A 27,380-nucleotide genomic window follows, 5' to 3' on the forward strand; every position below is an offset into this window, starting at 1 on the left:
AATGCTCATTTTTATATTATTTTTATCATTAACATTATAATCAATTACAACAGCTAGTACGAACAAAAATACAAATAATATCTAAAGCGCGTCGCACACGGTGAAGATACTATAATATTTTATCTTAAGATACGGTAATATTTTATATTATAGTATCTTAAGGTATCCGGTATCAGCGTTCTGACCATCATTTTTCTTTTTGTCATTGCGTACTAAGACCCCTGTAGAACCGCTACAACTGACCCGAAATTTTGTGGATCAATTGTAATAGGATGGCGGTTCTACAGGGGTCTTAGTACGCAATGACAAAAAGAAAAATGATGGTCAGAACGCTGATACCGGATACCTTAAGATACTGTAATATAAAATAATTTGGAAAATCCAAAAGTGCACGCCTCATAATTTTTTTTTAATAAATATTTATTAATTATTATTTTTGTTTATTTAATAACAATTAAACCACATCGAATCAGACCCTGAAAAATGAAAGGGTTCTATTCCTGAGCATACTCAAGCGTAAGAGAAAAAAAAAGACTCGATTAGTAAAGTATTTCGGTCGCTATCGTGTTAACAAGAAAAAGGATCCGCACATACAGACACACGGACGTCCAAGACAGAACTTTTTTAAACTGTTTTTTAACTAGTTTAAATAACAAAAATGACATCAAAAATATCATGAACGTTAAAAATAGTGTTTTTTCTTAATATGTGTGTGTATGTATTATCTTACAAGTGCAATGTATGATACATAAAGACATTTTAAGTTTGAAAAATCAGATGTTTTGCGCGAAGTGACAGTAGTACCCACCTCAACGCTTCGCTTATGAGGCGTGCAATATAACAGTATCTTAAGATAAAATATTATAGCATCTTCACCGTGTATGACGCGCTTAACACAATAACCAAAATACATTTTAGAAAAAATCAACGATTTTTTTATTAATCCTTTAAGTACGTAAAGCGGAAGCGTTAACAATTTGCAAAATACTTTTTTTATTGCCATATAAAAATATTTTTTATCTATGTTTTTGTTATTATCTGTGCATATGAATCAGATGTTGATATTTGACAAACGCAATGGCGGCAAGTTCTTTGCAGAACTCTTCTAAAACGATCAAGCTTTCCACTAGTTGATTATGTTCCCCGCTGAAAATAAAATTTCAATTAATGTCTTTTTCATCAAAATCAAAAGTATGCGAGGGTTAAATTATAAATACAAAATGTACTTTGAAATGATGATAAAAAAATAATTGAGATCAACACGCTATTAACTAATTAGTTATTTATAAATTATAAATTTAACTTTTATCATTTAAAAATCCCGTTCTAATGGTTACAAATTTAATTTGAACCTACGATAAAAGATATGGAGTAATTTCCTTCCTAGTAAAAGGTCTGTTAGAACACTCAAACATGCAACCCACACTGACATGACATCCATTGATTTTAGATTATTTAAAAGTTTAAAATTATCTATGAGGCTTATGTATAAAAAAACTAACCTTTCATCATAACTCGGATCCTCGCTCATAAGCTGCAATCTTGTATTTTCAATGATTTTCTTGTAATTCTTCAATCTTGGTATTTCCATGGTTAATCGTTTAGCTACCTCTTGCATCGTCTTAAACAACGTGCGAGTATTCTTTGCGACTGGTAAATTTGGATTCAAGAAATATTCATGTAAATTCGGATGTGGCAGAAGAGCCAACTTTGATATTATAGACGTAAGGTGCAAATTCACTTGATACGGCTGATCTGGCATTCGAGATAGCAGCGTTAAGAGCATCTTCAAAAAAGGTCCTTCGTCAAAATCTTCATCAACATTCGATTGTACTTCATTCCCGCGTAATACTAAAGTTTGAGAAAATTTCCGTTTCTTATCTGTGCTGTTATCTGTCACTACGCAAATGTCATATTTTTTATCTGCATCACTCGTGTCACTTTTGACATCTACATTATCTGTATTTAGATGACATTTGTTTGTAGGATTTGTTTTATCTGTGCACGAACTGGTCGACGCTGTTGAATGGGATCTTTGATATTGAATATTGTCTAGTTTGTTCGTGTGTTTTTTGCTTTCTGTTACGTGTAAAGTGTCGAAAGCGTCTAAATGTATGTCTGCTTCTGGTCGACTATCGTAGCTGTGTGTAGAACTGGCTGTATTGTCCATCCAGTTGGGTTCAGTGGGCCAATGGTATGACGCTGTTATGTCCAGCCAGAGCTGCGAAATTTACTAGACTATAGCATAGATAGCATAGACACATAGAAGAAAGTGAAATGGGAAAACTCAATTTAGATTGAAAATTCGCCATCGTGATGACTTCTACGTGAATATTATTGTAAAATATTATTGTAAATTTAAACGATTAGATTAATAGTTCATCTATTTTTGAAACATCATCTGCATTTATTCTGATTTTTTACCCTTAATTTACTCCTGATCCCATATTTTAGGTATACTAAATCCTAAGATCCTAAGACCTTTCTTGATAATGAATTAAAATAACCTCAGAAAGCTCTTATTACTTCTTCTGTAACCCATCCCCCTGTATATTAAACACAAAGCTGTGAAACAGTTGCTATTAAAACCGCAAATTTAAACTTAGTAATTACTTAATTTAAGAACTTATTTTTTCTCAATTCATAGTTTTTTTCCCCCGAATCTATACTTAACATTATGAAGCTGAAGAGTTTGTTTGAACGCGCTAATCTCGGGAACTACAGGTCCGATTTGAAAAATTCTTTCGGTGTTAGATAGCCCACTTATCGAGGAAGGGTATAGGGTATATATTGTCTCGCTAAAATCAACAGGAGCGAAGCAATTCGGGTGAAACCGCGGAGCACAGCTAGTTACCTGATAATGCCTCTGCGCGTCATGTATATAGTGCTCGTAGTCCGCGCCGACCGGGTCGGAGAGAAGTGCTCGCGGCAGCACCAACAGGAAACTGTAACGGACGGGGACAATGAAACACGTGTTTGCTTTTAAACGTTTAATGCAGAAAAATTACAAAAAATCATTGAGGTATTATTATAGAGAGGACACCACGAACAAAATCTGTGCAACAAGCGCGGCGGCGCGGGCCGGCTAGTGAGTCATACACTTTGTAGATATTCAGCCTCATATTACTTATAAATTAAAACCAATCAATATAACAAATAAATATTGTTTATCTTATTAAAAAATATATGAATAAAATTATGAATTAAAACTAATCAATTTAACAATAAAATGGCTTGAGACGATTGCCTCTAACTCGTGTTACAAATAGTGTAGTAGCGATGTCCTCTCTAGTACGTAGTACATAGTAACTCAATGAAAAAAAAATACATGTTTTTTCAGAAACTTAAAGAGAAGAAATAGGTACCTATGCCTAATTTTCGCAAAAAATGAAAGTATACATATAGGCTAGTTAAATGCAGGCTTGCTTTTGATAAATCGTTAAATCGATTTGGAGAATACATCTATCTTGCAGCGGCAGGATTATTTTGGCGGCGTAGCAGCGGAAATTTTGTTGGAATATTATTTTTTAAATTAAAAACTAAAATGAACGTATTTGTGTGTATATTTAATTCCATTACTTATAGTATTAACTAAAAAAAATGGACTGGACAAAATGGACTAGATATTTTTTCAGACCACAATATACCTTTTTCGAATACAGTTTAAAGGAGCAAGTCACAAATTGTGCTTTCAAACAAATAACAATGATATTATCATCCTACCGCGTAACCGCAAAAATATGCTTGCCAGACCATCATCATAAGTTTTTTCGTATTAAAATATACAAGAGCCTGTTTTAGAATGTCCACAATAAAACAGTGAAGAAACCTAACCACATGGTAAACTTTAGCCAACGTAAAATCTACACTCTGTATATGTATAGTAAAGAAAAAAAAGTGCGAACAGGCACAAGAAAGAAGGTAATATTTGAAAAAAAGTGCACAGAAAACATTCAGAAAAGTCAGATTTTTTATTTCAGTATATGAAACAATATTTTAAATCCATATCACTTATTTTATGCGATTAGACACTAATAATTATAATAACTAAATCTTAACCTAACATTGCACCATATTATTTTTAATATATTAACAAAAAAATACTTTTATGGAAGTCATTTTTTACATTATATACACGCAGACAATAATTATTTTCCGCAAAATAAATTTAAATAAAATATGGCAAATACTATGAAGTAGGTAAAAAAAAGTTTTTGAGCAAAATTCCTTTGGAAAAAAATTAATCTCGATTATTTACAGATCTCATATGGCTCTATTAATTCAATAATTAAATAAAAACATATAAAAATGCAAAAATACTTATACCTAATAATATACGAGATCTATCAAAAGATTCCTTGGCCAAAATATAGTTATAGGCAAACGAAATTTCTCGCAAAAAAAATATATTTATTAATTTTTAGACCATAAATATACACAGAAAAAAAACATACCGGCCGAATTGATAACCTCCTCCTTTTTTTGAAGTCGGTTAAAAAGCAACTACCACTAGTATCTAAATTTTTTTAGTACCCTTCCAAATGTGTTTAGTTATAAATAAATACATTATGAGCTTATTTTTTGAATTTATATTTTTGGTTTTATGGCATTCAAATGCTTTATAAATTTATAGCTTATTTCTTACTAAATCAATTAAACATTTTAATACAGTGGTTCTAACATTTAAACGAATATATTTTAAAAACTAAAAACTAAATATTATTAAAATTAGTTTGCATGCATACATATAAATATTTTAATTAAATTGAAACACCCTGCAAATATTTTTGTGGCAATTATTATTTTTGGATTATTTTTAGCACAGGTTAGTAAAACATAAATTATTATAACAATATTAATTGATATGTTAAACAAAAGTTTTAATGTTATTTTTAATACTAATTGTTAGGTGTAGCCTTTGTATTCTCTAGCTCCATAATTTCTTCGATTCGTGTTTTAAGCCGTAAGAGTCGCCTAGAATATGAAATTTGTTGTTAATTATTTTATTTATATTTTTAGTATTAGGATAACGTTAACGTTTAAATTATGTAAAAGTGACTAGTTATAGAGATTTAAATTGATATACAGGGTGTACCAAAAAGTAGTGATGAACGGAAGCTGAGAGGTAGAGGACCTAGAGGGCTATCCGAATCACCCCCATGTATGTTATGCGATTTTTCGTATTTTCGGAGTTATGACGTTTTTTTCAATTTTTCACCTATCGCCGAGTACGATGATATTTTCACTCATGCTGACGTCAATGATTGCGGAAGATGCTTGATTTTTTTTTGTGTGCTAAGCTGAAAGATAGGCCAATTCAGTATGGTAACATTTACTATCGTTAGATCTTTGAATGGAATAAAAAAAAGAATTAAATGGCAAGAAAGATAAAATTACCCAGTATGTTCACCACTTCAAGGGCCCGTAAAAAAATAAAATCACATAAAAAAAAATTTCCGTTTGACTTTTAAAAACTTGCTCTATCTATCAGATAGCTACCCTGAAAATTTCATTTTATTATTCAGAAGGCTTCAATCGAAAAATTTAAATCTAAATGTGGTAAGTGCAAAAATTGAATTAACATGATGATCATTAAAACCAATAAATAGGTGTTTATTTACCAGAAATTTTTAAAATAACCCCGCTGTTGCTCAATGCAAGTGCGACATCACCGTAAAAAGTTGTCTTTTAAATGTCTGAATGCCCTTTTATCATTTTTAATGGTTTCTTCTGCTACTATGAGTTTCCGGGTTATTTCGTCCAAATTGTGGCAGTCTCTCGTCTTTGTAGTATCCCCACGGAAAAAAATCAATAGGGTTTATGTCCGGAGACCGTGCAGGCCAGGCTAAAGGGCAAAGATACCCTGAAAGATGGATTGGTCGTTGCAGCCTGCGCATGCGCCGGTGACGCCTGCCTTAAAGCCTGGCCTCTACGGTCCCTCGACCTAAACCCCATTGATTTGTTTCAATGGGAATACTAAAAAGACCTCGGCTACTTGAGAGAATGCCACAATTTGGACGAAATAACCCGGAAATTCATAGTAGCAGAAGAAACCATTAAAAATGATAAAAGGGCATTCAGACATTTAAAAGACAACTTTTTGCGGTGATGTCGCACTTGCATTGAGCAACAGCGGGGTTATTTTAAAAATTTCTGGTAATTTAACACCTATTTATTGGTTTTAATGATCATCATGTTAATTCAATTTTTGCACTTACCACATTTAGATTTAAATTTTTCGATTGAAGCCTTCTGAATAATAAAATGAAATTTTCAGGGTAGCTATCTGATAGATATCACTACTTTTTGGTACACCCTGTATAATATATTATAATATAATAAGAAAATTACATAAATATATAAGAATAAATAAAGAAGTGAAAACGACGAAGACGAAACGGAAGATGTCGCGGGAAAGAGAGAACATTAATATTGTATATTCATTAGACCCAGTAGTTATAGTTATGTTATTTTTATCCACCAATTAATAAGATTTTCTAGTATGTTAGTTTTTAAATATAGATATACTAGCGGTCCGCCCCGGCTTCGCCCGTGGTACATGTGAAAAATAGATGTTGGCCGATTCTCAGACTTACCCGATATGCACAGAAAATTTCATGAGAATCGGTCCACCCGTTTCGGAGGAGTATGCAGACTAACATTGTGACACGAGAATTTTATATATAAGAAGTAATTTCTTCTAGATAAGCGAAGCAAAACCAATACTTCCAACAAAAAGCCTTGCGCCTACTGAAGTACTCATATCTCCATCTTTTCTATTTCTACCAAAATAATAAATTTAATTTAACTACCTACCTACTACTTAAAAAAAGAGCGTGTGTGCCGAGCACACGTGTCAGAAGTGAAACTTTTTTGACACGATTCAAAGATACCAAAATTTTGCGCGACCTTGAAATTTTACTCTTAACGCGCCTAAAGAAGTTTCACCTCAATAATTATTTCAAACTACCCACATACCTATTAATAACTCGATGTATGTTTTCCACATTCTCGCCTTGTTCCTTGCTATCTAAACCCTCGTGAGACAGAATGTCGCTTATTTGTTCATTGATTGCGTCCTCATGTTCTAGTTGTTTCATCGCCTCTCTGGAAATTGGAAATTGAACTTTATGTGGTTGTGATAGAATACATTTTGTATGTGGACTAGTTAAGTTACTAGTTTCTTCTAACATCATCGTTTCGGATCCCCTTCTGTCTCGTGCCCCGTGCCACTCGTACCCTGTGCCCCGTGCCAATTTGTACCCGGTGACCCGTGTCACTGTGTACCCTGTGTCCCGTGCCCCGAGCCAGTGTGTACCCTGTACCCCGTGCCACTATGTACCCTGTGCCTCGTGCCACTATGTACCCTATGTCACTATGTACCCCGTGTCACCCTGTACCCTGTACCCTATCCCCCTTATTCCCCACCCGCACCTGTTCCAGTCCCGCTCGCGGCGGAAGGACACATCGTTGAGGCGGTCCCGCTCGTCGCTGTCGACGCGCGGCGCGGCCCCGCACAGGTACCCGCGGGACACAACCCGGGACACAACTATGCGGTCCATGCTGTGTTCTGTACCCCGCTCTATTATCGTCTGTGGACGATGTACATTCACCTTTATGTCATTGACATACTATAAACTATACGAAACTCACAATCACGTTTTAAAATTGTCCAAACTAAAAATCTACTGTAGGCAGACTTGCGAATTAAATTATGTTTGTGTTTTTTAATAAGCGATACAATATACTTTGAACATTATTGCCACGAAATAAACTCATAATGTTATACAATGCCTGTAGTACTATTTTGACGACACTTTAAAGCCATTTATGATATCCAACTAAACGCATAATGTCTTATTTAAAAGTTATAAGAAATGTCCGAATGCCGCCGTATAATATTCATTATACGGCGAGACTAACACCTTATGTCGTGACAGTAATGTTCAAAGTCTATTGAATCGCTCATTAGAAAAATCTCTCTAATACATGCATAAGCAGACTTTTGCTTCGGACAATTTTTGGTAGTGATTGTGAGTCTGGATGACCATCAATAACGAAAAAAACAAGAAAAAATTTTCACATCACATTTTCACAAAATTAATTCACATGACGATTGACAAATATTTGAAGAATTTCAAGAATAGAAAAAATTCCAAACGGTACCCTTCGCTTTATAATAGCGACAAAACAAAACTTTTTTTGCAATTTCTTTAATTGCATTTAATTTACAACATCAGTAAAAGAATTTTTAACAAAAAAAAATTAATTTTTATACCTGTTCTGTTAGACTTACCTCAAAGAACCGCAGTGTCTCTAAAGAGAGATCGTAATCATCAGTAAGGCAGTTATTTATGAGCGTCAGTAACAGAGGCCATTCCGACACCTCTCCATCTCCGACCAACCAGTTACTGAACTCTAAAAGAAAAAGATAATGCTTTTGGAATTGAGATTTATTATCTACTAGCTTTCCGCCCGCGGCTTCGCCCGCGTTATCAAAGAAAAACCCGTTCCCGTAGGATTTCCGGGATAAAACCTATCCTATGTCCTTTCTCGGGTATCAAAATATCTCTATACCAAATTTCGTGCAAATTGGTTCAGTAGTTAAGGCGTGATTGAGTAACAGACAGACAGACAGAGTTACTTTCGCATTTATAATATTAGTATGGATGTTATGCTGTCTGTTATAGGCAAAGTATGATGTCTATATTCAAATTATTAATATCGCACATTCACACCAATATTACGAAGTGAGTCTTTGTTTTTTGTTTATGACAAAATTTACTCGACAATTGGAAAAATTTCGACACTTTCCAGAATGTTCTAGAATCTAGAAGGTTCCACAACATTCTAGAAGGACCGAGAACTCACCACTGATCAGGTCTGTGGAGTCGATGACCCGCAAGCACTTGGCCAGCAGAGCGGTTGTAAGTGCCGTGTGCTGGTGACGGCACTTTGCTGACTCCGGCACTAACCAACTTTCGACACTTTCTAGAAAGTTCGAGCGGAATGTGCGGGCTAGGTGCGATGCGATTGTCGGATGGCATTCCTGCATGAATAATGTTTGTTTCTAAATGTGGTTAAATTATTTTCTATACTAATATTACTAACAGTTATAAGACCGCTTAAATTTGTCAATATTTTTTTTATCGTTTTTAATTTTGCCAATTAAAAACGTGTTTCTTTTTCAACCAAAATAAATGTTGTCTTACCTTCATCAATGTATCACAGTAATCGAGCCATGAAAAGAAAGTAGTCAATTCTCTGTACCCGTGGAATTTGTTGTAGCCCTTATCACCAAAATCTTGAGCTACATACCTGAAAATGATAAATAAAATATACAATGTTTCTCAAAGCTATGAAACATTATTGAGTGACTTTATTTTCACAGTTAAAATCATATTAATATGTGCTTTTATCAAAGTAATAAAGAGTAAAATCCAACTACCCTCAACTCATGAAATATCATATTTGTGGGGAATCACATGAAATATCACAAATACGATTCGAAATGAATAGAAAAAAATGTGAATGTGAGACGCAAAAACGGGTTCTAATACAATGAATTACGAGCAAAATTGGAAAACATTTGCATTTAATGTCATGACTTTTCTTAGCAATTTTTCCCAGACTTTCCCTTCAGAAAAACTCACGCCCAAGTGATATTCAAGTGGTCGACATCACTGGGGTCCACGTCACTCGGTATGGCCCGGTACTTGGCGCACAGTTTGTCCACAATCGTCTCGCAGCACGGACTACAGCTGGTCACCAGGTTGGCTATATCGTCCTCTGGGAGCGAGGATACTATCATGATACCCTCACAAGCACGGAGGACCACTTGGTTATCCTAGAAATTATCATTAATTAAATGTTTTTTCGTAGGCCATAGTCTATAATGTACGTTATAATCAGAAAAACTGCAAAATACCGATAACTTGGTACATCTATACCAATAATGAAATTGGAGTGTCTGTTTTTAATATTGAAATAACCGAGTACTAAATACACAGTACATATACCAAAATAGTAATTTTTACAATTTTTGTCTGTCTGTCTGGTCTGTTTGGCTAATCTCAGGCATGGCTGGACCGATTTTGACGGGATTTCACTAATGGATAGCTGTTATTAAAAGGTACTCCTTAAGCTATTTTTTACACCGATATTCCGACAAGAACATTAGGAATAAAAGGAAAAACTCATTCACGCGCGCGAGTGAAACCGCGGCACGCAGCTAGTATGTAATTAACACTATGTAGTATGTACATTGAAATGATGCCAATCGAACAACAAAAATCTATAAATATTCATTATACAGAATCAATAAATAGAAATAAAATAAACGAAGTGTCTAGTCGTCCGCTAAACGGATGAATAAAATAAATTAGTCGTCCGATTACCGTATGAATAAAATAATTTAATCGTCCGATTACCGGATGAATAAAATAATTTAATCGTCCGATTATTCGGATTAATAGATAACCTTTTAACACTAAAGCTAGTTGGGTTGGTCTAAAGCAAAGGGGGCGCAGGACTTAAAAAATTTTTGATGGAGTTGGTGTCATTATAACACCTATTTATTATTGTTTTATCGTAAAGATTACGCTAATATAAGCCAGAGGCGGCTCGTGACAAAATGTTATGGGTGTTCACTTGAAATAAAACACTGAAAATACATGGTGTAAAGCAGTACATTTATCAAAAAAATTACTTATAAAGGAAATACATACCTACGTCTTTCTTTTTGGTGTGCAAAAATATCTATAACTTAAAGCGACAAGACATTCGTAAATGTCTGTTGTTGCTTTCATCACAACCACACAACCACGGTGTTTTCACATAAAATTGTTCGGATTTAAACACACGCATATAATATGTTTTCGTTTTTGTCGTACATTTTTGCGTAAGGTCAAGTTTAGGCCGTGGCAGTCCCTTAGCTTTCAATTCAAGCCGAATTTGTAACGTTTTAACACACTTTTTAATGAACGCCACATTATAATTGTTCATTTTCACACTCACAAGTAATACTGATAACTACAGACTATTTCAACACGTATCTTATGATTTTAATTAGAAAATTCCCGAATTTGCATTCGCGCGCGTGCATTGAAGTTGACTCGAGAGTGGAGTGTTTGTTTATAATATAGAATTCGGTAAAAACGAACCGGCAACGTTTGCGGGAGCGGCGCTCCGAATTTTGCTATTTTTTCATAGAAAATCTTCTGTTTCACGCGCGCAGGGCACTGGCAAACCCTCTCTTTCACTCCTATTGGATTTCGTATTAGGAAATGTACTAAATATTTTTTCATTGGAGCGCAATCGTGAGCGCACCGCTTCGCGCGTTACTGTTTATATACAGTATTATTTAGGTGTATGGAATGATGGAATGATGGATATATTCATTGGTATTGACAGTAGTTTTTTTACGATTACGATTGATTTTAAATAGTAATAATTAATATTAATAATGAAATTAAGGAGTATGATTTTATTATAATTATTTATGGGAGTTCACTGCACCAGCGCTCCTTAGGGCGAGCCGCCTCTGATATAAGCATGTTTTATAGGAACAACTTTTCTCTAAAATCAAAAATGACCGAGATATTCGCCCTTAATTCGTTAGGTTAGGTTAGCCTTTAGGTTAGGTTAGGTTAGGTTTCTTAAAAAAAAAACTAAACAGAAATAGGAGCCCCGCGAAGCGGGGCTCCGTCGACGCGCAAAAAAAAATCAAGTTTAGGTTAGGTTAGCCGTTAAGTTAGGTTAGGTTAGGTTTCTTAAAAAAAAAAACTACACAGAAATAGGAGCCCCGCGAAGCGGGGCTCCGTCGACGCGCAAAAAAAAATCAAGTTTAGGTTAGGTTAGCCGTTAGGTTAGGTTAGGTTTCTTAAAAAAAAAACTACACAGAAATAGGAGCCGCGCAAAAAAATAATCAAGTTTAGGTTAGGTTAGCCGTTAGGTTAGGTTAGCCGTTAGGTTAGGTTAGCCGTTAGGTTAGGTTAGCCGTTAGGTTAGGTTAGGTTTCTTAAAAAAAAACTACACAGAAATAGGAGCCGCGCAAAAAAAAATCAAGTTTAGGTTAGGTTAGGTTAGGTTAGGTTTCTTAAAAAAAAAAACTACACAGAAATAGGAGCCCCGCGAAGCGGGGCTCCGTCGACGCGCAAAAAAAAAATCAAGTTTAGGTTAGGTTAGCCGTTAAGTTAGGTTAGGTTAGGTTTCTTAAAAAAAAAAACTACACAGAAATAGGAGCCCCGCTTCGCGGAGCTCCGTCGACGCCCAAAAAAAAAATCAAGTTTAGGTTAGGTTAGCCGTTAGGTTAGGTTAGGTTTCTTAAAAAAAAAAACTACACAGAAATAGGAGCCGCGCAAAAAAAAAATCAAGTTTAGGTTAGGTTAGCCGTTAGGTTAGGTTAGCCGTTAGGTTAGGTTAGCCGTTAGGTTAGGTTTCTTAAAAAAAAAACTACACAGAAATAGGAGCCCCGCGAAGCGGGGCTCCGTCGACGCGCAAAAAAAAATCAAATAACAACGTGTGCCCTCCTCCCCCCACAAAAAACCTATACTACGTGCGGCAGTTCTCCAAAGAAACCCCGATAACCTAACTATATAGATAAATAGATGTTATCGGACGATTAAATTATTTTATTCATCCGGTAATCGGACGACTAATTTATTTTATTCATCCGTTTAGCGGACGACTAGCTTTGTCCTAAAATAAATATATAAAAAGTATTTCACATACTCACAGCACTATTCAAATACGACAATAACAAATCAATCAAGAGAAATTTATCATTATCATCGTACACAGTCTTCTGACTCTTCAACGAGCCATTATCGTCCACAACTGAACTGTTTGGTGTTGTATCTTCCTTACTCCTAACTATCGCCACACTACGCAACGGTGGTGTCATATCTACATCGAATAAAGGATTCTTCTTTGGCGTACTTAATTTCCGTTTCAACGGTATTAGCTTCTGTATATCTTCAGGTATCGATAGTAAAGTGGCTTTATCTTCAACGAATGGAGTTGTGAATATGTTTGCTAGACCTGGCTCTTTTCTGACAAGGCCACATAGAGTTAAGAGGAGTTCTACTTCTTCTTTCTCTGTTGGGGACGCTGGGTTTTCGTTGCATTGTACTAACATTCTCTGAAATTATTCAGAATTATTTTAGATACATATTCAACAACATTTATAATTTATTTAATGACATAGATTAAATACATATAATCCGTAAGTTTATATGTATTTAATCATATCAATATATAATCCATAGTAATTTGTTTTTAATACTCGCATTCAAATGTTAAAAATAAGATAAAATTTCAATGCCATGTATTATATTCAACACAAGTTAATTATTAACCATAGGCTTCTCTCATACAATAAGAAGATGGACACAGTGTTTAATCTTCAATAATTTGCTGTATTACAATACACATAAATATTACACATTTGCATCCAACTTAAACTCACTTAACTTCTTTAATGAAGCGTTTTTGAATCGTCACAATACACAAAAATAATAATTTACCATAAAATACATAAAATAATTCTCACCTGCAACGGTCTATAAACATGAGCGCTATTAATACACGGACGTTGCGTTCGTCTCAACAACGTGGTAGCTAGTGTTAGAGCCATCGCCCTTGCTCCAGGCGGCCGATCAGCTACCGCAAGTACAGCTAGAGCGTCTAACACTCCTATTGATCTTTGTACTACTGCTTCTAGGCATGGTCCTACTGTACCGCCCTGCTGTTCTTTCTCCTCATCGACTATAAGCTGTCGGAAAATGTATCTTGTAAAAAAATACTATGAATGTAATTTTAGATAAGGTAAAAAAATAGACATTTATAATATGGTTTATTAATTATACTTAATGTATTTTTAACCAACTTTAAAAAATGGAGGAGGTTCTCTCTCTCTCTTTTTATTTTTATGTATGGACACTGATTTGGCCGATGTTTCTGAACCTATTTACGTGATTTTTATTTTGTTGGATGCCGTCTGCCGAATTGTTTCGAAATAGTCCCATAAAAAAATTATTTGGGTAGACCCAATAGCTTTTATTTTATGAGCATTTTGGTCAGTTTTCGATGACTTAATTGAAATCTTATCCTCTACGGTCTGTCCTCCCTGGTCGGTTTTGGTTTGGATTGGTTTGGTTTGGTGTTCGTTGTTCGTTGTTCGATGTTCGTTGTTCGATGTTCGATGTTCGTTGTTCGATGTTCGATGTTCGATGTTCGATGTTCGTGGTTCGTGGTTCGTTGTTCGTTGTTCGTTGTTCGTTGTTCGTTGATCGTGGTTCGTTGTTCGTTGTTCGTTGTTCGTTGTTCGTTGTTCGTTGTTCGTTGTTCGTTGTTCGATGTTCGTTGTTCGTCTTTGTGTTTGTGTTTGTGTATGTTCACATTCACATTCACATTCACATTCACATTGTTCGTTGTTCGATGTTCGATGTTCGATGTTCGTTGTTCGTTGTTCGTTGTTCGTTGTTCGTTGTTCGTTGTTCGTTGTTCGTTGTTCGTTGTTCGTTGTTCGTTGTTCGTTGTTAGTTGTTCGTTGTTCGTTGTTCGTTGTTCGATGTTCGTTGTTCGTAGGGCATGCACCCGGGTTTACCCGGTTCCGAAAAACCCGGGTAAACCCGGGTTTTTGGTGATCTTGAGAACCGGGTCTGAATAGTATGAAACCCGGTTCTCCCGGTTCCGACCAGAATATTAAAATATAAATTTTATTCATATTTTGCTGCATTATTTTAACAAATTTATTCTATCTGGCAACGTCGGACTCACGTGCATCGCGAATTTTCGTACCACGTCTCAAGCTTGGCTCTGATTGGTTGTCTAACCTTAGATGCTATAAGTTTCCTACGGTTGTAAATTACCAAAAAAAAATCGAAAATTACAAAAATTAGGCTACTGAAATATTTTTATTAGATTTGTCGTGAATATGAAAAGATTTGATTTTACTGTTTCATATAATGATCCAGTCATGTTTTTGTTTTTGGTATCAAGCTGAAATTTATATCGAATACTCAAGTCTTCGGTCCCTTGATGCTGTGAAAAAGTCAAACTCACCAACGAATCAAAAGATACAGCCGTAAATGCTGAAAATTTTCGAAAATTCCGACATTCGCATTGGACTCAAAACCTACAGGGTACTTCTCATAAACACAGAGCCTTTAAATTTGGTAACAGTAACGTCTTATAACACAGATAAAGGAAAATTTAGAAACATAAATTTTAAAGTTATAACATTATAAAAAATAGTGCCCTCGGAGCGCGAGTCCGACTCGCACTTGGCTGGTATTTTGCTTTACAGTTTGCAGTTAATGAATTAGGTTAAAGTTTATATGTGATATTATGATAACAAGGTACTTTGATAAAATACCTAAAGGGAAGTATTGAAATTTTGTTTCTTTATTAATTTAATAAAATAAGACACAAGCCGCGTAAAATAAAATGCCCATTAGTTAGGTACTTTAACAGTTACTTTTGTTTAATTTCGTATTTTTTTCCGAGGTATTATAAAAGAACCGGGTAACCCGGTTCTGAGGTCGATTTGGAACCGGGTTTCAGAAACTTGGAACCGGACTCGGCTCTGCATGCCCTAGTGACACCCTGTATAAGTATCATATAACATACTTTAGGATCCCATTTAAGAAACACATTCACATGTTTTGAAAATGCTTTCTTTCACCCACTCATTCACTCAACCACCCACTCACTTAACCTACCGACTCACTCAACCCACCCACTCCCTCTACCCACCCACTCACGCTACCCATCCACTCACTCTACCCACCCACTCACACTACCCACTGGCTCACACTACATACCCACTGTAGCGGCTTTATATATTTTGGATAGCGGAAATGAAACAACGGATTGACAACCTCTTTATATTGGAGCCAATTTACGACTGAAGTACAATTGGTAGAATACATATTAATGTTACATGATGCCTGACCTAATAAGTAACTGTAATGTGCTGACGGCACATAGCTTTCCCCTAAATTTGGAAAAAAATTATACATTGAAAAAAATTTTTTTTAACAGTAAACATTACTTGTACAATATAATAATCATCACAAACATAAAAAATAATCTTTAGCATGAACTTTAAATTTCTAATTTCAAAATTGTCTAATATAATCGAAAAAGGTATATAATAAAATGTATATAAAAGTGTATATAGCAAAAAACAACATTATACAGTTAAAAATGTAAATAAAACAATAGAAATAAATGTAAAAATAAAATTGAAAAGTTAATATAAACATAATGCATTGATATAAAAAATAAAATAAACATGTAAGTACTTCTAATTACAATTTAAATCTTACGACAGGTTTAACAATGCGACCTGATCGTGTTACAGTCGGCAAGTTGTTTACATTAGGCGCTTGCGCTACCGTATTCGGACTATTGTCATCAATGTTTATTATAAAGGCTGGTTTAAGACGATCAATACTAATTATGTTCTCTTTGTCTGCTTGTGATATTTTGAAATATTTATCATTTCTTTCCAAAACTTTGAAAGGTCCTCGATATGGAGGTGTCAGCGATTTTACCATTTTGTCACAACGTACAAATACATGTGTGCATTTTTGCAATTCTGGATGAACAAATATATTGCGTTTACTGGACTCTCTTTTAGGAACTGACGATATGTTGTGTATTTTTTTACGCAGTTGGCTAAGGAATGTTTCATTCTCGGAAATATTAGGCCTTTGCAGCTGGAAAAAATCTCCGGGTAATCTTATTGCTTCACCATAAACCATTTCGGCGGCACTTGTCTGTGTGTCGTCTCGTAGACTCGCCCTTAGTCCAAACAAAACAGATGGTAATTGTCCAACCCAGTCGACTGCATTGCCTCTACACATAAGAGCTGTTTTCAATACTCTGTGCCATCTTTCTATAGCACCGTTCGCTTGCGGGTGATATGCACAAGTCCTTATCTTTTTAATACCCATTCGCTTTGCTAAATTTGTAAACAAACTTGACTCGAATTGTCGTCCTTGATCGGTAGTTATCCGTATAGGACTTCCAAACCGACAAATCCATCCTGAATAGACAATTTCAGCTACAGTCTCTGCTGTAATATCTTTTATGGGAAAAGCTTCTGGCCAAGAGGTACTTCTGTCGATCATGGTTAGAATGTATCGATAACCATTGCAATATTGTAAAGGACCAACGATGTCGATATGCAAATGCTCGAATCGGTCGCTTTTCGTAAAAGTTCCAGTAGGCGAAATAGTATGCCTATGTACTTTGGAACGTTGACACTCTATACATGCACGTGTCCAATTGGTAACATCTTTGTTTATAGATGTCCATATAAATCTGTCTCGCAAGAGTCTTCGTGTCGTACGTATGCTAGGATGACTAATTCCATGTATGGCGTTGTAAGCCGATATACGAAATTCTTCGGGCAAATATGGTCTTGCGTTCTGCATAGTTACATCACAATACACTGGCATGTTACTAGGCGGTAAAATTATCTTTTTAAAGTTTAGATTTTTCGATTGTAGTAATAACTTGAGTTCCTCATCATTTTCTTGAGCTTTTGATAACTTTTCGTAATCGATGGGCGATGGCATATCTATTGTAGCTATCCTTGATAATGCATCGGCCACTACATTTTCTGATCCGCTTATATGTTCGATTGATGTACAAAATTGCAGTATGAAATCGAGATGACGTAATCTTCGCGGCGTATCATTTTTGCTGATTGTATTCTTTTTGAATGTATGTATTAAAGGTTTGTGATCAGTATACACGGTTAATGGCCTGCCTTCGACCATATATCTAAAATGTTTTATAGCCATGTATATAGCTAGCAACTCTCGATCGAATGTACTATAGCGTTGTTGCGCTTCGCTTAATTTTTGTGAAAAAAATCCGAGAGGCTTCCATGAGTTTCCTTCTCTCTGTTGAAGTACTGCACCGGCACATGTGCTAGAACAATCGGTCATGATAGCAATAGTAGCATCTGCGGCGGGAAATGACAATGTAACGGCACTTTGAAGGTTTTCCTTACATTGCTCGAAGGCTGTTGATGCTTCATCAGTCCATTGTATCGGAGTTTTATCTTTCTTGCCGGAGTTATGTATGTACTGATTTAGTTTTGATTGTACTTCTGCAGCGTGAGGTAAATGACGTCTATAGAAATTTAGCATTCCTAGAAATCGTCGTAATTCTTCGACTGTTTGTGGTTTTGGGTACTCTTTTATGACCTTGACCTTATCTTCTAATGGTTTTAATCCTTGTTGTGAAATATTATATCCCAAAAAACTTAATTCCGTTTTGCCGAATTCACATTTTGATAAATTGATAGTGATTCCAAACTCATTCAAACGTTCGAAAACCATTCGTAAGTGTTTCGTATGGCTCTGGTGTCCTGATGACGCAATGATGACGTCATCGATGTAGGAAAATAAAAATGGAACGTTTTCCTCGCTTTTCTCGCCATTTTCGGAATCAGTTGGAAAATGAAGGTCACGGAACACAACGTTGTTTAAAAATCGTTGGAATGTCTGCGCTGCATTCTTAAGTCCAAAAGTCATTCTTTTAAATTCATATAAGCCGAAGGGTGTAGTTATGGCTGTTTTCTCAATATCTGATTCGGCGACACCAATATTATGATAGGCACGTTGCAAATCTAACCTTGAAAATATAGTTTTTCCTGCCAATAGGTATGTACAGTCTTGTATACGCGGTATGGGATATCTGTCCGGTTTAGTTATCGCATTTAAGCGTCGATAATCTCCACAGGGTCTAATATCTCCGTTCTTTTTCATTACCACATGTAAAGGACTGGCCCAGCAACTTTTTGATGGTTGACAAATCCCCATCTCTTGCATTCGCTGAAATTCTGCGCGAACTTTATTGTATTTGTCAGGCGGTAGAGGTCGCGGTCGCGAAAATACGGGTGGGCCGCTTGTTTCGATGTGATGGACTATAGAATGTCGTGGAGTCTCTATGAAACGCATTGGCTTAGTAATGTTCGGAAATTGCGATAACAGATCACTATATTTATGATTAAAGTCGATTGTGTTCACTGGTATATGTTTACTCAAAGTTACTGAACCGATTACACATAAGTTTGTCACTGTATCAATTAATTTTTGACGATGAATGTCCACTAAAAGTTTGTAATGTCCCAAAAAATCAGCACCTAATATTGCTTGTTTCACTTCGGCTATAATAAAAGTCCACCGGTAAGGTCTACGTAATTTTAAATCTAATGTAAGTGTCTTTACACCATAAGTCTTTATAACGCTTCCGTTAGCAGCGTATAACTCGTAATTATCGCACTTCGGTCGCTTATGCACAGTTTTAGTCACAGGGATCACTGATATATTCGCTCCCGTATCAATTAAAAAATTTAGTCCCGATGTTCTATCGGTAATGTTAAGGCGGTGCGATGGCTTAATAGTGCAAATCTCCGCCTGCGATTGCACTCCTTCTAGTTTTCCTGCTGTTTAGGTTTTTTATTCCAAGCACACGGCTCTATACATTTGTTAGCTCTATGATAAAATCGCGCGTGGTAATAACAAAGACTGTCGGCGCTCCGCGGCTCACGCCGTATTATGTTACGTCCACGGGATCTCGAACTAGACCGATTACGATAATTATAATTTCGTTTTTTATGTTGCAATCTATAAATGTTCTGTAATTCCATCACTTGTAGAGTCAATTGAGCTATTTGCTCTTGCAGCACGGAAACGGTATCAGCTGACGTCGACGGTTTGCTACTAATCTCCGATATTTGATTAGGTCTTATATTTTCCATAATTTTGTCTGCAATCGTAGCTAAATTTTCCAAATCTTTTACGTCGGTGACGGCGAGAACGGAGCGTACTGCAGCTGGAAGATGACCTTGCCACATGATACTCAGCGTTTCATCGGGAATTTTTCCGCGGGCCAAATCTCGCATGCGCCTCAAGAGTTGAGAGGGTTTTTCGTCGCCAAGGTCGATTTCGCTCAAAAGTTTTTGGAGTTGCCGGTTTTCTGATTCTTCATACACTGCTAATAATCTTGCTTTTAAGGTGTCATATTTCTTCGTTTGGGGCTGCTGAAGCAATATGTCGCTTACTTGTTGAATGACGTCTTTTCCCAATTTCGTGACGACTAAGTTAAATTTCGCCTCGTCGCTTAGTTTTTGAGGTGTTAAGATGGCTTCACACTGCACGAACCATAAGCGAGCTTGATCGCACCAAAATTCCGGTATTCTAGATGATACTGTTACTGTTGCTAACTCGGACGCTGGGCTTGCTGACGGAGCTCTATTTTCAGTTGTCATTTTTATATTCTTATGGCTTCGTGTACAGTCCGAGGTCATGAAATACGTTGTCAGGTTGTCGCGTTGTCAGGCGTTGTTGTTTGTCGGGGTCACCAGATTGTAGCGGCTTTATATATTTTGGATAGCGGAAATGAAACAACGGATTGACAACCTCTTTATATTGGAGCCAATTTACGACTGAAGTACAATTGGTAGAATACATATTAATGTTACATGATGCCTGACCTAATAAGTAACTGTAATGTGCTGACGGCACATACTGCACTGTGGAGGAAGGAAGGTGGAATTCCTCCATCGAAAAAGGGAGGATCCTCGACCAGTCTACTCGACTGGCCGGCCGTGAAGGCCCCAATGGATGATGTCGGAAAGTTGTATATATAGCTCTGTAGCGAAAACATTTCGCTTGCGCGATTCAGAGCGAGGTGTCGCTGCAGGACTCCCCTCCGAGACCGGAGGTCGTAGTACGGAGTTGCCTCGCCAGTGCCAGGTATGTTCCAGTGAGTCGGAACAGGAAGCCGCTAGTTCACAGTGAGTCGGAACTGAGTGCGGTGATGCTGCGTGTAATGCTCCAGTGAGTCGGAGTGTGCAGTGAGGATGGCTGTGGAGCTGACCAAGCATGCGCGATCGCACATGGTAGTGGACAGGACTCCATTTGAAGCCGAGTGCGCTGGCTGGCGGGCGGTGATCGTAGGCGGGGAAGGGATAGGTGAGCATGGACATCATGGATGGACAGAAGGAGTTGTGAACTGTCAGGGGTCACCACTGTGGAGGAAGGAAGGTGGAATTCCTCCATCGAAAAAGGGAGGATCCTCGACCAGTCTACTCGACTGGCCGGCCGTGAAGGCCCCAATGGATGATGTCGGAAAGTTGTATATATAGCTCTGTAGCGAAAACATTTCGCTTGCGCGATTCAGAGCGAGGTGTCGCTGCACCCACTATCTCTACCCACTCACTACCTCCCTCTACACACTCACTCACACTACCCATTCACTCCTTTACCCACTCACTCCTCTACCCACTCAGTCCTCTACCCACTCACTCCTCTATCCACTCGCTCACACTACCCACTCACTCCCTCTACCCACTCACTCCTCTACCCACCCACTCACTACCCACTGAACACTACATACCCACTATCTCTACCCACTCACTCCCTCCCTCTACACACTCACTCACACTACCCACTCACTCCATCTACCCACTCACTCCTCTACCCACTCACTCCTCTACCCACTCACTCCTCTACCCACTCACTGACACCCTGTATAAGTATCATACATGATACAACATACTTTAGGATCCCATTTAAGAAACACATTCACATGTTTTGAAAATGCTTTCTTTCACCCACTCATTCACTCAACCACCCACTCACTTAACCTACCGACTCACTCAACCCACCCACTCCCTCTACCCACCCACTCACGCTACCCATCCACTCACTCTACCCACCCACTCACACTACCCACTGACTCACACTAAATACCCACTATCTCTACCCACTCACTCCCTCCCTCTACACTCACACTACCCACCGCTCACACTACCCACTCACTCACACTACCCACCCACTCCCTGTACCCACTCACTCACACTACCTACCCACTCCCTCTACCCACTCACTCACAATACCCACCCACTCTACCCACCCGTTCACGCTAGCCACCCGCTCGCACCACCCACCCGCTCACACTACCCACTCACTCCCTCTACCCACTCACTCCTCTACCCACCCACTCACTACCCACTCACTCACAATACCCAGAGTGGGTGGGTAGTGTGAGTGAGTGGGTAGAGGACTGAGTGGGTAGAGGAGTGAGTGGGTAGAGGAGTGAGTGGGTAGTGTGAGTGAGTGTGTAGAGGGAGGGAGTGAGTGGGTATTTAGTGTGTGTCAGTGGGTAGTGTGAGTGGGTGGGTTGAGTGAGAGTGGGTATTGTGAGTGAGTGGGTAGTGTGAGTGAGTGGGTAGTGTGAGTGAATTACCCACCCGTTCAGGCTAGCCACCCGCTCACACTACCCACCCGCTCACACTACCCACTCACTCCCTATACACACTCACTCCCTCTACCCACTCACTCCTCTACCCACTGTGCGAGTGAGTGGTGGGTAGTGTGAGTGAGTGGGTAGTGTGAGTGAGTGGGTAGAGGAGTGAGTGGGTAGAGGAGTGAGTGGGTAGAGGAGTGAGTGGGTAGAGGAGTGAGTGGGTAGAGGAGTGAGTGGGTAGAGGAGTGAGTGGGTAGAGGAGTGAGTGGGTAGAGGAGTGAGTGGGTAGTGTGAGTGAGTGTGTAGAGGGAGGGAGTGAGTGGGTAGAGATAGTGGGTATTTAGTGTGAGTCAGTGGGTAGTAGGTAGGGTAGTGTGAGTGAATTACCCACCCGTTCAGGCTAGCCACCCGCTCACACTACCCACTCACTACCTATACACACTCACTCCCTCTACCCACTCACTCCTCTACCCACTCACTAGGGCATGCACCCGGGTTTACCCGGTTCCGAAAAACCCGGGTAAACCCGGGTTTTTTTTATGTTCTTGAGAACCGGGTCTGAATAGTATAAAACCCGGTTCTCCCGGTTCCGACCAAAATATTAAAATATTAAGTATTATTCATATTTTGCTGCATTATTTTAACAAATTTATTCTATCTGGCAACGTCAGAATCACGTGCATCGCGAATTTTCGTGCCACGCCTCAAGCGTGGCTCTGATTGGTTGTCTAACCTTAGATGCTATAAGTTTCTCACGGGTGTATTACTTTGAAAAGCTGTTGATTTTACTGTTTCATATAATGATCCAGTCATGTTTTTAGGGTTCCGTAGCCAAAATGGCAAAAACGGAACCCTTATAGTTTCGTCATGTCCGTCTGTCCGTCTGTCCGTCTGTCCGTCTGTCACAGCCGATTTACTCGGAAACTATAAGTACAACAGTGATGAAATTTGATGAGAATATGTGTTGTATGAACCGCTACAAAAATATGACACTAAATAGTAAAAAAAAGAATTGGGGGTGGGGCCCCCCATACATGTAACTGAGGGATGAAATTTTTTTTTTCGATGTACATACCCGTGTGGGGTATCAATGGAAAGGTCTTTTAAAATGATATAAAGTTTTCTAAAAAACATTTTTCTTAAAGTGAACGGTTTTTGAGATATCAGCTCTCAAAGTCGTAAAAAGTATGTCCCCCCCCCTCTATTTTTATAACTACGGGGTATAAAATTCTAAAAAAAATAGAGGTGATGCATGCTAATTAACTCTTTCAACGATTTTTGGTTTGATCAAAGTATCTCTTATAGTTTTTGAGATAGGTTGATTTAACTGTAATTTATTATATTTGCTGCTACGGAACCCTTTGTGCGCGAGCCCGACTCGCACTTGGCCGGTTTTATTGTTTTTGGTATCAAGCTGAAATTTATATCGAATACTCAAGTCTTCGGTCAAGCATCAAGTGCTGTGAAAAAGTCAAACTCACAAGCCAACGCATCAAAAGATACAGCCGTAAATGCTGAAAATTTCCGCAAATTTCGACATTCGCATGGGACTCAAAACCTACAGGGTACTTCTCATGAACACAGAGCCTTTAAATTTGGTAAAAGTAAAGTCTTATAACACAGATAAAGGAGAAAATGTTAGAAACATAAATTTTAAAGTTACAACATTATAAAAAATAGGTTTGTGCGGAGCCCTCGGAGCGCGAGTCCGACTCGCACTTGGCCGGTTTTTTGCTTTACAGTTTATGAATAAGGAATGAATAAGGTTTAAGTTTATAATATGTGATATTATTATAACAAGGTACTTTTATAAGACTGATAAATAAAAAGAAGTATTGAAATTTTCTTTCTTTATTAATTTAATAAAATAAGACACAAGCCGCGTAAAATAAAAGGCCCATCAGGTACTTTTACAGTTACTTTTGTTTAATTTCGTATTTTTTTTCTTAGGTATGATAAAAGAACCGGGTAACCCGGTTCTACCCGGTTCTGAGATCAATTTGGAACCGGGTTTCAGAAACTTGGAACCGGACTCGGTTTTGCATGCCCTAGTTGTTCGTCTTTGTGTTTGTGTTTGTGTATGTTCACATTCACATTCACATTCACATTGTTCGTTGTTCGATGTTCGATGTTCGATGTTCGATGTTCGATGTTCGTTGTTCGTTGTTCGTTGTTCGTTGTTCGTTGTTCGTTGTTCGTTGTTCGTTGTTCGTTGTTCGTTGTTCGTTGTTCGTTGTTCGTTGTTCGTTGTTCGTTGTTCGTTGTTCGTTGTTCGTTGTTCGTTGTTCGTTGTTCGTTGTTCGTTGTTCGTTGTTCGTTGTTCGTTGTTCGTTGTTCGTTGTTCGTTGTTCGTTGTTCGTTGTTCGTTGTTCGTTGTTCGTTGTTCGTTGTTCGTTGTTGGTTGTTGGTTGTTGAGACATTTTTAATTTAATAACCAGCACTAATTTTTAAGAAAATAGCATTCTAACAAAACAAAAATTGAAGGACATTTTCGTTTTTACTATTATATTTTGAGGGTACTTTACAAAAAAAGAGCGCGTGCTCCGAGCCCACGCGTCAGGAGTGAAACTTCCTTGGCGTGATTCAAAGATACCTTCGCCAATATTCAATTATATTATATTCATTCATATTAATTATATTAAATTATTTTCATAAAACTAAAAGAAGAAAACGAAATCAGCAAAAGTGGGTGAAAAACTGGCTTACAAAAGTATATTTGTAAGCCAGTTTATCCCACGTAAATTTGGTGAAGGAGTTACGTGAAGAGAAGGAAGACTTGCGTAATTACATTAATTATTTAAGGATGCCTGAGCCGTTATATGATGAACTTTTGTACTTAGTAACACCTATTATAGCTAGTAAAATTTCAAACATGTTGGATCGTCAACAAACTTACTCGACGGTTTTTAAGTACGCGTAGTTGGGGTGATACACGAGCGAAAAAGGTCATCGAGCCACAAGTTCGCGTACTTACTTTCACGTCTATCACCCCTTTTACATTAATATTATATCGTCACAATCTATAACAATATTAATTACATCACACTTAGCTATCACTAAAGATTACTATTAAAGCAGATCTACTTCATAGTAATTATTTAATTTAACATTGAAGACTTATATAAATGTCTCTGTTTTAAGTATAATTCTATAAATTAAATCCATCATTATATATGCCCCAATTATATTAATCAATAAAGAAGGCACATCTATATAATATTGTAGTTTGTACCTTACACTTCACAGGATGTTATTTATATCTTATATGATATCAATAAAAATCTATGAATTTTAATAGAATATACATACATATTTCTTATTAGTATGATACTTCTTATTGGTATAATACCTTTGTAAAGAAAAATCAATCTAAATTAGGATAAAATCACCTGGAACATTTGGTGCAAGTGATGTGGCACTCTTGTATCCTCAATATGTACTTTACTGCTTTCATCATAATTTTGATAAAAATTTAATATCATCTTCCAGTGGTATTCAAAGTCTTCATAACGGGACGCCGGCGGAGCTAACTACAAAAGAAAAACGAATATTTATGTTTTCATTTTTTAAAACTACATAGTTTGTTTTAAAAAATACCATAGTTAAATTCGATTTTAATTATGTTATTATAAATATAAGCAAGGTTTCACCTATAAAATAAATAATAATGTTCAGGTGTGTAAAAGTAATTTGAATTTAAATTAGGACATGCAAAATAGCGGATCATAACCATAACAATATGTTTATAACAATTTTATGGGTGCTATATACATTTTCTTTTCAAATCTAAGTTCAAATTCTATAAAACTATACCTTGAATTAAGATAAAATAAATAATGCTATCATATGATTGTATAATTAGCTAATATTTTTACACTTACTACGTCCGCAGCGGTTTGCAGTACGTCTGAAAATCTGCTTAACATTTCAAGTGATTACGATGTACGACGAATCAACACATATTTACAATAATGAGCAAATTTAATGCTTGAGTTACTATTTGATATCGTTATATCTATTTGTTGTAATGAATAAATTAACAATTTGCAGTAATCAATTATACATAGTTACTATACTCTTTGGTAATCAATGCGAAACCATGTTCAATATTTTTTAATGATTGTCAACTTGTCAACTTGTCAACCGTGTCAACACTCAACGTCAACTTTTTAATGTCAAATTACATGTTGAAGTTGAAAATTCATGTAGTGAATAGTGATGTACCCAGAAGAAGAATACTTTTACCCAGTAGTAATACTCTTTGTCTTCCACAAGGTGAATAGATGACCGTCCGAGTGGCAGGGAGCTGCTGGATGCAGGCCGCCGGTGACCGGGCGTGGTGGAAAACCTTGAGGGAGGCCTTTGTCCATCAGTGGACGTCCCACGGCTAACACGCGACGACGTACGGTCTGTTTTTGACCCTTTTTTTAAGTAGAAATTGAGCACATTGCAATAATTAAGTATAGGCTGGTTCTAACTCTAACCCACATAATTAACCTACCTTGACCGTAACTGGTCTCTGACTATATAGTTATCTGTGGTAAGTTGGTAACTGGCAAGAAGCTTATATCTTATACACTGGAGCAACACTGGAGATTTCGGTATGAACATTTGACGTGTAACAAGAAAATATTGCCCAGTTGTTGTGTTTTATCACTTTCACACCTACCTTGGTATTGCCACTGTTAATACGAAGTTTTTCCAAGGCTACTATGTATGCTGTAATATTCTGTGCAAAAGGTTAGTTTTTGTACATGAGTTTGTTGATAAATTGCCAACAACGTCATTCAGAAGCATTGTTGGATGAGACAATTATTATTTATGCTAAATAAATTAAGTATCTGAGCCAATCATTAAAAAGTCACACTCCCTGATAATGGGTAGTCACCATAATCAAATTATAGCAACTCTCGGTTTGACAATATGGCTTATGTGTCAAAAAAATATTTTCCAAAAATAAAGAATATATTGTATTGTGCAAAATGGCAGAAGTGTTTGGAAACCAAATTCTGGCCTATAATTTCACAGGCAAGTGTATATTTACGTTATTTATAATATTCCTCAATACTCATGCATTTACCTGTTTAGAATCATTTTAATGG

The 27,380-nt window shown here is 37.1% G+C and overlaps 1 protein-coding gene across 1 annotated transcript; it reads right to left on the reverse strand.

The window, feature by feature from the left end:
* Positions 1 to 919: 919 nt before the first annotated feature.
* LOC149899507 (FHF complex subunit HOOK interacting protein 2A-like) lies at positions 920 to 26,330 on the reverse strand. The gene is made up of 13 exons (XM_090113673.1): positions 26,160 to 26,330; positions 25,668 to 25,808; positions 13,553 to 13,774; positions 12,737 to 13,141; positions 9,654 to 9,847; positions 9,213 to 9,318; positions 8,872 to 9,049; positions 8,297 to 8,418; positions 7,435 to 7,592; positions 6,979 to 7,107; positions 2,855 to 2,945; positions 1,503 to 2,221; positions 920 to 1,146 (listed from the first exon to the last, which is right to left on the reverse strand). Exons 1-13 carry the CDS (start codon positions 26,202 to 26,204, stop codon positions 1,035 to 1,037), a joined length of 2,622 nt encoding a protein of 873 aa, XP_089969799.1. The 5' UTR covers positions 26,205 to 26,330; the 3' UTR covers positions 920 to 1,034.
* Positions 26,331 to 27,380: the final 1,050 nt, after the last annotated feature.

Source organism: Colias eurytheme, chromosome 20, assembly GCF_061535395.1.
Source record: "Colias eurytheme isolate Ceu_HAF_F1 chromosome 20, ilColEury1 Martin Lab GWU primary, whole genome shotgun sequence".
Classification (NCBI taxonomy): Eukaryota; Metazoa; Arthropoda; class Insecta; order Lepidoptera; family Pieridae; genus Colias; species Colias eurytheme.